At 32.5% G+C, this 11916-nt stretch overlaps 2 protein-coding genes and 1 long non-coding RNA gene across 3 annotated transcripts; 2 read left to right on the plus strand and 1 right to left on the minus strand.

The window, feature by feature from the left end:
- The first annotated feature begins 550 nt into the window (after positions 1–550).
- On the plus strand, positions 551–2240 carry LOC133705999 (uncharacterized). Its single transcript, XR_009844374.1, has 2 exons — positions 551–1740; positions 1864–2240. It is a non-coding gene; the product is annotated as an uncharacterized LOC133705999 (long non-coding RNA).
- Positions 2241–6560: 4320 nt separating this feature from the next.
- Positions 6561–7543, plus strand: LOC133705917 (bZIP transcription factor 53-like). The gene has a single exon (XM_062131361.1). It carries the CDS (start codon positions 6979–6981, stop codon positions 7411–7413), a length of 435 nt encoding a protein of 144 aa, XP_061987345.1. The 5' UTR covers positions 6561–6978; the 3' UTR covers positions 7414–7543.
- A 1878-nt stretch (positions 7544–9421) lies between these two features.
- LOC133704202 (probable bifunctional TENA-E protein) lies at positions 9422–11437 on the minus strand. Its single transcript, XM_062128983.1, has 3 exons — positions 11103–11437; positions 10321–10538; positions 9422–9913 (listed from the first exon to the last, which is right to left on the minus strand). Exons 1-3 carry the CDS (start codon positions 11241–11243, stop codon positions 9595–9597), a joined length of 678 nt encoding a protein of 225 aa, XP_061984967.1. The 5' UTR covers positions 11244–11437; the 3' UTR covers positions 9422–9594.
- Between the last annotated feature and the right edge of the window lie 479 nt (positions 11438–11916).

Raw genomic sequence — 11916 nt, forward strand, 5'->3', positions numbered from 1 at the left:
TTAAACAACAATAACAAAAACAAAACCTTTATGAAATTTAAATAAAGCCCCTGTAGCCGAGGCTAAAAAATTTGAATGACAAGGACAATGAAATAATTTAATTATTCATAAAACTATAAAAAAACAAAAATACCCAAAGGACTAAATAATAATAACAAAAAACTTATTAGGAAATGACAATTAAATCCCTAAAACTAAGGCTAACAAATGTGTACAATAAGGATACTTGTAAAATTTAATTGTTCATTATAAAATTAAAATTATTATATAATTTTTAGATTAAAAATTTTGATTGTTTACTTTTCAAAGACAATACAGTAATTGAATTGTTATTAAAAAATAAAAAAATTGAAAAATTAGTCACGTGTAAAAATTATTATACCTCTTAAATAAAGTTTTAAAAATTGAAGGATGAAGGATAAAAAGTTAATTTCACAATATCCTTCAACGCATTTCATTATAGATTGGCAATGAACAGGCTATAAAGCAGAGCTGAGGGATACTTCAATTGTTCTGTAAGAGATTTGAAAGAGAGAGAGAGAAACAGTTAAGGATTTGTATTTTGAACAGTACTCGTATGTTTTTTTTGTCAATAAAAAAAATGTTTTTTTAGAATAAAAAAAGAAAAATACTTTCATGCTATAAAGCATTATTTTTTTTTAAAATTCAGTTTTCTTGATCAATTTTTTTTATACTTATCAAATATAAAACAATAAAAAAAATAGTTTTCAAAAAAATAAATTCATGAAAACAAACCAGGCATAAATACACGCGGTTTAATATTTTCCTTGATTGTTTTATCTCTTTCAAAATCACAACCCTGAATATTTATTGTTTAAAGATTTCTCCCAACAACAACAACAATCCACGACACCTGGTGGTCTAAAAGAAGACCTCACAATCAATGTTCTTTTTAGGAAGCTAGGCAGGAAGTACGCCTTTTCGTTTCTCTTCTGGACGAGCAATATCAATAGGAGTAATATATAATTTAATTTCCTTTTATAGAGATATCTTTTTTTTTCTATGGCATAGATTTCTCCTACACTCTAATTTGTAAGGTAAAACTGATGATGCCGAAAAATTGGTGGATGAGACGAGGGAGGATGAGTTGTTTGCAATATTCATTAAATGTCTGCTTCGGGATGTGTTGACGGCAAAGATTATGGTTTTTTTTTTGCGGGTTGATTTCGGCTCTGTTTAGAGAGGAAGAGGGTTGCGATTTCTGGGTAGATTTCGGGTTTGAAGAAGGTTGAAATTGGTGGAGACTTTTGGGTTATTGGGTGCTGCTTCAGGCTGGATTTTTGGGTTTGTTCAAGTGGTAGAGTTTGGCGCGATTTGCGGGGTTGTTCGACATAGAGAGAGGCTGTGATTGTAGTGAGCTACTGCAATTTTGGGCTGGAACAATGGTGGCTGTACGGGCACTCTCCCATTTCTTTCTGTGTCCGAAACCTGTTCGATAAAAGTCATTTTGATGGAGGATGGTGGAGGTGGCCACTTCTTGGATGGATTTGAATAAGAGAGAAATGTAGGTGAAATTGAAGCTAGCGAGAATAGTGGAGGTGACAATGTGAGATCACCCACTTTGATGCTTGTTAGTAAACTAATTGATGGTTATCTTTCTGAGATTGCATCAGATGCAAATTTTAGCCTGATAGATTCTATAATCTTGCAATTTAACTACCGGAGCAAGCTAGACTCTTTGATGATGGCCTTTACCGAGTTGTAGATGTCTATCTCAAGGTACAAATTGCCCAACAAGTTGTTCTGTTGTTACAGTCCGAGATTTAATATTCAGTTATAATAATTATTGTAAAGAAATTTATACTTCCCAGCAATAGAGTCTGTGTTTTTTTATTCTTGAAGGCACGTCCATGGATATCAGAGGCAGAGTGAGAGAAGATACATGGAGTAATGCATCATGAACTTGCAAGCCATCATCAGTGTGGCTGCTCGGAAAATTAAGACTAGAGTAATTGCAAACCATAACTCTCACTTCTCCCTTTTCAAATTGCATATGCCATGGAGGTTGTGCATGCATCGAATGCCAGCATATTGTGAGAATTCAGTCTTTGCAAACAAGCAGTTTAACATGTGTGCATTTACAAATTACCTAAGAAAATAAAAGAGGAGAATATAATTCTCTATAAAGGCAAATGTTCTAACCTCACTGTTGTTTACCCAACTGCTGAATGGGCAGTATACGAGTTCAATTGATAATGAAAGCTTGTTATTTCGTGAAAGTATGGTTTGAAACCCATCCAATTTAATGTCGAATGCTTCTTTTGAAGATGCATACATCTTGTTTGTTGAAATGCTTATTTTTAAGCACCTTTAAAGAGAGAGCTAAAACACGCGGGAAAAACTTTGTAACAGTGAATTGAAGATTTTGCCGTTGAAAAACCCTCAAAAAATTGTCTTTTAGAAGTAAAACAACCTTTTCCTTTGGTGTATTTGTTATTTTAGAATTGTTAAAGGGTCTCTAGGTCTTTTCATTATTTTTTCGCATAGTAAATTATAATTTAACTTTTCATGCTTATGTCTACAAGTGTAAGGAACTTTATAGATAGAGAACATGGAAAAGAGATAGAAGGAAAGTGGGTCGAATAGTGTTTTTAGTAGAGTTAGACCTTTGAATATCTACGGCGGAGGGTCAACCTTATCGATAAAGTATGCCTGTGGATAGAGTATGCCTTGGGTAGAGTGCTAGCCTCTCTTCATCAGGGGTAGTAGGATTATGAACCAATAAACTAAAATGCTCTTGACTTTGAATATAGGCCTGTAGTTATAGCCAGACTGTCGTACTTCCTTGAATACAGATTGTACTTCTCGATAAGATATGCGAAGTGCAATCTGTTCTTACACCATAGAAGAAGTTGGGATAGTAAAGGACAAAGAGCTAAGGTACTTGGCTACTTGCTCTTGAAGAAGAAGTCATCAATACAATGCAGTCACTCCTTGGGGTAGTTGAATGCAGAAAGAACATGTGGTATAGGGTTTTTTCAGGCATTTTATATTTTTTACTGCATTTTTAAAGAAAAAACAAAAAAAATATTCACATCTGCCATCGCTCCCAATTTTTGAGTGGCATGTGTGATTAATTTTGATAGTAAAAAATATTATTTCGCCGTATGATTTGAGTAGTCTCAGCCTCATTTTTTTTTATATGAGGTATGTGTGGTCGTTAAATCTCTGATGCGCTATTGATTTTCTTTTTTTTCTTTGATTTTCCATTTATGATAAAAATATTTCTTATATTCTCTAATAAATTAAATTTGTGTCGGGATATTCTTATATGAAAGTATAGATCAACTTATAAAAAAATCAATAAGAGTTTTTTTAAAAAAATATTAAAATGATGACATATTAAATTTAATTAGCCTTTATATTTTCATATTAGTCTCCCAATCTGTATAGAGTTTTCAATTAAATCATATAAAAGCTAATTTTTTTTTTTGAATTCATTACATTAATCAATTCACATTGGGTTAGCTCTTATATCGTTTAATTGAAAACTTGTATTCGGCAAAGAGTCATATTAAGGGATTTGAAAATTTACCTGCTTGCTCGGATTTAATAACATTGCCAAAAAATCCCCACAGTCTTAATGTTTTATTTTATGTTTTAAAAAAATTGGTTCAACTTATGGTAAAGTGCGGAACAATAAATTAGTTATACATTATTTTAAAGCTTCAAATAACTATTTAGTTATTAAAATAAACATAATGATAAATTTGTAAATATTTGGATATTATTTTACTTTTTTTTGTGTGAGATTAATGATATAAATTATTATTTAACATGTAAACTTCTCGATGTAAAGTGTAATTTTTCAAGATACAATTGAAAAAAATATAATTTTATAAAGTTTCTTGTAATTATCTTTTTTGTTTATTTTATTTCCTGTGATCCCTCTTGTCCTTGAAAGCTCTATAAATATAGTAATACACTACATTCTTACCGTTGACAAAGCCATTCTGTTAACTAAGTCACGACAATGATATAAATCAAATTTGGCATAATAATATTTCTTTGAATAAACATCATGGCATGCATCTTTATCTAAGGACGTTGAATTCCTTATTAATGCGAGGAATAGATTACCGAGATTGAAGCACTTGTAGATTACCAGGGATGGTGCATAGATGCCATGTAACAGTTATTGTGTTTTAAAATATATTATTTTTTTTATTTTAAATTAATATATTTTTGATATTTTTATATCATTTTAACATGTTTATGTTAAAAATAATTTTTTAAAAATAACAAATATTATTTTAATATATTTTAAAATAAATAATATTTTAAAAATAATCATTATCATATTTTCAAACAATTAAAATCTAATCTTTGCAATATTTTCTTTACTCGCTTGGGCAAAAAATTATAATAGCTTTGTTTGATGTTTTGGGCCTTAGGATGAGGCCCAGGTGATATCCCTGACCCGGATACCGTGCACTTCAGAAATTGAGTTTTGAATCCAAGTACTCGAGCCTCAGCCATGAGTGCTTTTCGGGCCCTTGTAACCTCAAAGGGCCTCATTTGAAGGCCCCAAAGGTTTAGAGTGACAGTGCACGTCTCCTTTAATATTAACAATAAATAAATAGAAGAAGATAGGGTAGGATAGGATGTGACATGATGACAGCAGAGCATCTAAAAAAAGAATTAATTTTTTTTTATTAAAAAAGTTGAGTTTTGATCTTAGAATCTAATTTTAACAAGTCAATGAATAAATATAATTATCTAGCCACCAAGCTAACCCTTAAAATTAATTATATATAATGAGGTTATTATGATTAATTATAGATTTAGCGGTTTTGTCTCGCACAAAACAACATTACACTGTTGGCTGTTGCAATGCACTAAAATTTGGGAAAATACGAATCAAATGACAATTCATTCCCAACTACTCATTCCGTTAATTGACCGACTGAAGTTAGTAAATGCTTCATACATTCATCTCTCCGAAAGCCATTCCAATTAACTAAGCTTTTACCATCTAATAAATGTATTATCTTCGGCAACAAAAAAGAAAGAAAGATAAATCTCTTAAAGTTCGTAAAATGCGAGTAATATATGAGAGAAGCTAGACTCAGATGTATATTATATTGACAGATAATACGGATACATACATACATACATATGGATACGTATATACACACATACACACATACATGTATTTTGCCATATGATAGATATTTCATTGATAAGAAAAGATACAGATCTCTACATCTCAAATCAAAATCAATTCAAATTATTTCCATGAGAAAAATGATTTAAATGCAACTATGTAACACCTAAAAACATATAATTTTTTTTAAATGTATATAAGATAATGAAAATTAGATCTAAAACTTTAATGTAAAGAAAATCAATAACTAGTAATAATTAAAAAAAAAAAGAACCTTGGTTGGGCCACACCCAACCGAGTCCAACACACTTGGTTGGGATGTGGTCCGATCGAATTCCTTTTTTTTTTCTATAATCTTTTAACTCAATATGATATTATTTATTATTTATTAATAATATTAAAGATTTGATATGACCAAGTTACATTGTCTCACCTCATTTTACTATTAATGTATAATATTATTTATAAAATACTACTCTTGCAATATTGTATTATTTATTATATTCATGAATAATATTTTTTTCTCATATATTTCTTCAAATATTTTAAATATAATTTTTATATGTTTCTCAAGTTATATAATTCTGAGAGAAAGAAGGAGATAGGTAAAGAGATTGAGAGAATTTTTCATCCAGGTATCAAAACCTGGAATATATCTACATCACAATACAACAAATCTACTGGAACGACATAAAAACAAGAAAGACAAAAAAAAAAAAGAAGTCTTAAACGAGCCAGGATATCAAATCATAAATTGGAATAAAAAAACAAAGAATATATTAAATATAGCATTATAGATTATAATAATGCCACACCATGATCACAAAAATCCTTGGAGTAGAGAGAAGAAGACGGATACATGAAGTCTAATAAGTAATTGTTTATTTTTATGTTTTAAAAATATTTTTTTTAAAAATTAAAATATTTTTATTTTAAATTAATATATTTTTAATATTTTCAAATTATTTTGATGTGCTAATAATAAAAATAATTTTTTAAAAATAAAATAAATATTATTTTAATATATTTCTAAATAAAAAATATTTTAAAAAATAATAACAACCATCATCTCCTACACAAGCTTTACAACTGCTCCATGCAACACAATTTGGAATAGCTAAATTAAGTTTTTTAAAACCCATGTAATTCACGCATGTCTTTCACAGACACGATATAATTGTCTTCGCAGCAGTAACAATTTGTTTCCTTTTTCCGAGGTCTTTTCAACGTCCCGAGGAGTCGTTATTTTAAAAAGTCCTCACCGATAAATTGGTTTCACAACTAGAATTTCTAGTGGTCAATCTTGTCCAATAAGAAAACAACAGCTGGGAAGAATATTTCAAAGCTTTTCTATTATGAGTTATCAAGAGGTAGATTTTTTAAATATTGCCAGTAATACAAATGGAAAACGAATAGCAGCCACACGTTTATTTTCTTCTCCAACAGGACGATTGCTCTCCTCTTTTTTATACTCAGAATCCTATCTATAAATACCCTCACCAGGATTTTCAAATCCTCCGAACCTTTCCAATTTCCTCTAACATTAACTCCACCGAGATTTCCTTCCTCTTATTCGTTCCCATATCTACGAAGATTTTCAGTCATGATTTCATTATTATAGAACTTTCTCGCATTTCTACTATGATATGAAATATTCAGACTGTTCTGTCAGATGAAAATCTTCCATTCAGTATCGGTTGTCCTCCTGTACTGGTTCTACGTCTTTTCTTAAACTTGTCTAATTAATTTCAAGTCTCACACACCAACATTTACCTTTTCTTTTTCATTATCCAAGGCGTGCTGACTGCAACTATTATATATCATAATAAGTCCATTGATTAATCCAGAAAATGTCATCATCCCTGGCAAAGGCAGGCTCATCAGGTTCTGACGTTGATGCGCCAAATGCTATGATTCATGACGAGAAGAGAAGAAAAAGAATGATTTCTAATAGAGAATCCGCCAGGCGGTCGCGAATGAAGAGGCAAAAGCACTTGGGAGGTTTGGTTAGTGAAAAATCAATTCTGGAGAGAAAAATATACGAAGATAACGAAAGATACGTTGCAATTTGGCAAAGCCATTTTGCTCTCGAATCACAGAACAAAATCTTGAGGGATGAAAAGATGAAGCTGGCAGAAAATTTGAAGAATTTGCAACAAATTCTTTCAGGTTATGAAGTCCCTGAATCTGATCAAGATATCGAAGTTTCAGACAGATTTTTGAACCCATGGCAAGTTTCTAGTCCAGTGAAGTCCATCACAGCTTCTGGGATGTTCAAATTCTAGCTGTTCTAGTTCTTATTTCCATGTCATTTTCTCATGATTGAGCTTTCGATTCTCTGCTTATGTTATCCACACTGGTTTATATCTTGTATATTTGCAGAATAAAATCTCGCGGTGTAATTTTCTTTCTGAAGTTCGTTTTTTTTTTTTTCTGGTACAAGAAATTAGGCACTGATCGATCATGCGTCATTTGTTTGGAGAGGGAGAACAAGGGCTAAAACCCTAAAACAGAAGATAAAGGTTAACTTCAGGATAAGAACAAAATATTCTTAAAAGTGATCCAAGATAAACGGTCAAAGAAACCTCCCCCCTGCACCAACTGCGTCAATGTGAAGACTCAATCAGCTTATATAATATGGGTGACTACATTCATGACCATCATCACCAGGATAAACAACAAACCATATATAAATGATAATTATACACCGTTATCACTTGTATATTAATTCATGGGAGTGGGCAAGAACAATCAGCTTATCCATATTATTTGGCCAGGTTTCCGAGACCGTCTTCCGGCCCCCTGAGCTTATTATGTACAAATCAAAGAGGAATGTAAGTTCAGTTTAATTTCGTGTAGCACTCTTTGCCTGCTTTGGCATTTATTTCAGCATCACTACATATCAATTATTTAGTTTCTGCATGTTTTCTAGAGTCTACCTTCATAAATAAGAAAGGAGCGTATCAAAGACACTATAATTCCAGCGATTGAAGTAACCAATTTTTTGAGACGACGAGTTCCTCACTCATGGAACTTCCGTAACAGCCTTGTTTGATACATGAGATAAGACAGGATATGACAACCTTAATTTGTAAGTGATATAATTTTAATCTAAGAGTTTAAATTGTTAGAGAAATTTTTAAAATATAATTTATATTATTTTTTAATATATTATTTTAAATAAAAATATCTTAGAATTAAAACTTGTATAGACTCATAATTTTATATTATTCTGTGTTTAATTTTTATCAAATAAATAAAAATAATAATATTTCAATTGATTACCGTTTGATTATTAAAATTCTAATATCATATAAAAAAATTATTTTAATTTAAAAATTTAAATTATTAAATAAAATTTAAAAATATTATTTATATTATTTTTTAATATAACATTGACATGAGATAATCTACTCCTGTCCGGCCCAGTCTTATCTCGTGACTAAATGCATCCTTAAAAATTCATGATTAGCATATCCGTGTTTCCTAATCCACCTGTCACATCAGCCAGGCTAAATGCAATGTATGGACAGATGTACTATTTCCTCGTCCAATCACACAGTGCAGATTGGTTTATGATAAAAACAAAATCCCGCAATTTCGGACTTGGACTGAAGGTTTTACATTGATAATATAACGTTTATAGCTAAACGAAGGTGACATTTTGTCGTAATGGTTACTGCCAAGGATTGCGTCACGACACGACAGTGATCGTTTTCTGTGAATGGCATGGCACTGATAGGAGTTACAGGCTCTGTATTGGTTTCCATATCAAGGAATTTTTAAAGTCCAGACCTGGCCATGAGTTCGGGATGGACAATCAAGCCTCCTTTGATTCATTTATCCATTGGACTGGATGTAGTTCAGAGAAATACGCATCTCGCTCGTCTGATAGTTAATTACGTTATCGGATCATCTCTTCTTCGTTTTATTTTTTTCTGATAGCGTAGACAACTGGTGTTAGGTATTTGATCAACGTCGTGTTAATTGTTGAGGTTTGACCTAATACGATGGCCATTGAGTAAATTCAACCAAGTCCAGCTAACAAAGGGTATTTCAAAATGAAAGATTTGCCCCCTCGAGATCCAGTTACATGGCCCGAGAAAGGCCAGATTCTGGATTCATTAGTCCAGCAAATGTATAAATCAAGTCTAGCATTGATATGGAGCATTACTCATATTCACGTTCCTACAGCAACATCTCTGCTAAGCACCACAGGTTCTGATCTCCGATGATTTGAGACTGCATTTTTTTCAAAAGATATTACTAGCATCATAGTAATTCCGCCGAGTTAAGCACATAAACAGCACAAGCATGTTCATACAGTGATAGTTGTCAATAGTTTTCACAACACAACATTACAAGGAGAACAGCTTGTTAAAACCATCCTGACATATCCTAAACAGTACGGATTGAAAAAAACCCAAGCTATTAACCTTTTCTGTGAGGTTTTCAAACTAATCAACTCATTTAGGTCCCCCATGGCTCATGTCCCAAAATTCAATTTCAAGCTCAAGGACACGCAGAAATGTCACTTCAGCTTTTTTGAGCTCTTCGTCTGGAGCTTTCTCTAGACATCGATTGGCAATTTTTTTAAGTGAGCGGCAAAATTCACCAAAACCTTCACTGCCCCATCGTTTGCAAGCCTCCAGTAACTCCGGTGGGGTTTTGCTGCCATCTTCGAGGCAATGGGAAAAGCTCTCTTGGTATACTGTTTCAATGGCCCAGAGGGCTGTAAAGACCACGGAATACTCAACTGCTGGTAACATCAAACTCTCCAGAAATCTGTAACAGTAAGCAAATAGATAAGAGTTTCAATACTACCTTCTACAATTCATGGACACGTCTTTTCCACTGCTAGTGCTTATTTACTGTGGCAAAGCAATGATCCGATGTGGATGATCATTCACATTATATTTGGATGTCAAATGTCTATTATTATATATATTTGGAATTTTAGTGACACCTTGTATTTAAAATACAAAAAGCAGCTATGCATGGTTTCAAATAACACAACTATGCCTGATAAAGAACGAACACTGTTCACCATACTTGCTGGATTGAGAGAAGCAAAAACGTCCTAGCTAGTCGATATAAAAAACCAGTAACAATAATGAATCATCGTATATATGAAAATTTCGAAGCATTACATTGGCAGATATAAAGACGTTATGTCAAATACGATATGATACCTGCAATAATTCTGGTTTGACTTGTGGACAACAACATCAGAGAGAGGAACATCCCACTTGGCTGCCTCTTGCTTGAACCATGAAATCTCATCACTTAGAGAAGCTAGCCCGCCCAATATGACTTCCATATCACTGTTATCATCTGCATTCTTGGAGGCCTTAAGCAACACACTTGCAGCAAAAGGAACAAACTCTCTAACAAATATGTAATCTTGCCCCTGTACGTAATTTTATGTCTAATCACGTCACCAATGTTTAGGCATGGGCATAAAAGAAGAATAAATCTAAATTGCTCAACAACAAACACTCTGCTTAAAAGGTGTTTGAGACATGATCATAAGAAACCAACAGCAAGAATCATTATGCACAATAAGATTTATTTGGTACATTAGATATTGCATATATCATATTTCTGTTAAAGATATTGCATGCAGAAAATCTATGTAACAGCTATTACAGGACCAATCATATATCAATACAAAAGAATTCTCTTAGGACCTTTTCTAGAGACCAAATTAAGGATGAATAAATGGAGAAGACGCTATAAATACCCCAAATTAACAAGATCTACTGACTGAAAAAGTTGCCACTAACCAGTATACAAATTCCTACCAATATACAGACTTATTTTGATTTTGATGTAAAAGACTTAAAAGATTTGCCATACAGACTGTCAGCCACATGCCCATAACTACAGCTAACCACTGCAAACAAAAAGAACATCATTGTGATCGATTGGACTGTTAAGTGCAAAGATAAAAGTGAGTAAATAGAGTACGTACCAGCCATGTCTTGAAAGAGGAGAAGTCGATGGTCCCATCTCTTATGCTGAGAATGAAAGGATGTCTGGTAGCTCCTGTATATAGTACAAGGTGCTTCTTCACCCACCTATCGATCACACCATTCTTCTCTACAGGATCCATTTTCTTCACCGCTTCTCTTCCTCTTGATGGTCGATTTATTTACTTATTTATCAGTACTCGCAAAATCGAGTTCTCTCGGCTGCCTTTTTTTCTTTCTTTCTTGGAAATGTGTTTGTACGTGGCGACCTGGAAGGGAGACGCATATCTCACCTCTCCACTTCAGCTCGTGTGACGGAGTGGGCTCTTTTGTGCTAAAACTTGATCTCTTCATGGGAGCCTAATATTGGGTCAGATACTTGACCTAGAAAGGATAAGTGACTTGGGATTAAATTTGGCCCTGGCCCATTCGATGGAAAAACCTCTTTTGCTTTTGGACAGATATATTCACAGATAATTCATTTCCTAGATCCAAACTTGAGAAAGCAAACCCACCTGGAGACAGTTTTTTTTTTTTCTAAAACATTTTTTTTTTAATTTTCTGATCTGCTGATATTATAAATGAATTTAAAAAAAATAAAAAAAATATTTTTTATATTTTTAAATACAACACATTTTAAAAACCAACAACGCTATTATAATCCTAAACAAACTATTATTATTTTACAGTCTCGTATGAATTCCACCGAGTGAGAATGATAAATATAAAACCAGAACTGAAATTTTACAGTGAAACTAGACTGCGGCTAGCCATTGACCTGCAGATGCCTTCCTGAGACGATTTGATTTTGGTTCA

The sequence above is a fragment of the Populus nigra genome, chromosome 10 (assembly GCF_951802175.1).
Source record: "Populus nigra chromosome 10, ddPopNigr1.1, whole genome shotgun sequence".
Classification (NCBI taxonomy): domain Eukaryota; kingdom Viridiplantae; phylum Streptophyta; class Magnoliopsida; order Malpighiales; family Salicaceae; genus Populus; species Populus nigra.

Coding starts and splice junctions, on each gene's coding strand:
- LOC133705917 (XM_062131361.1), top strand. CDS start 6,979: ATGTCATCATCCCTGGCAAAGGCAGGCTCATCAGGTTCTGACGTTGAT.
- LOC133704202 (XM_062128983.1), bottom strand. CDS start 11,243: ATGGATCCTGTAGAGAAGAATGGTGTGATCGATAGGTGGGTGAAGAAG. Junction 10,539..11,102: donor CCTCTTTCAAGACATGGCTG/GTACGTACTCTA, acceptor AATTACGTACAG/GGGCAAGATTACATATTTGT. Junction 9,914..10,320: donor TCAAACCAGAATTATTGCAG/GTATCATATCGT, acceptor TTACTGTTACAG/ATTTCTGGAGAGTTTGATGT.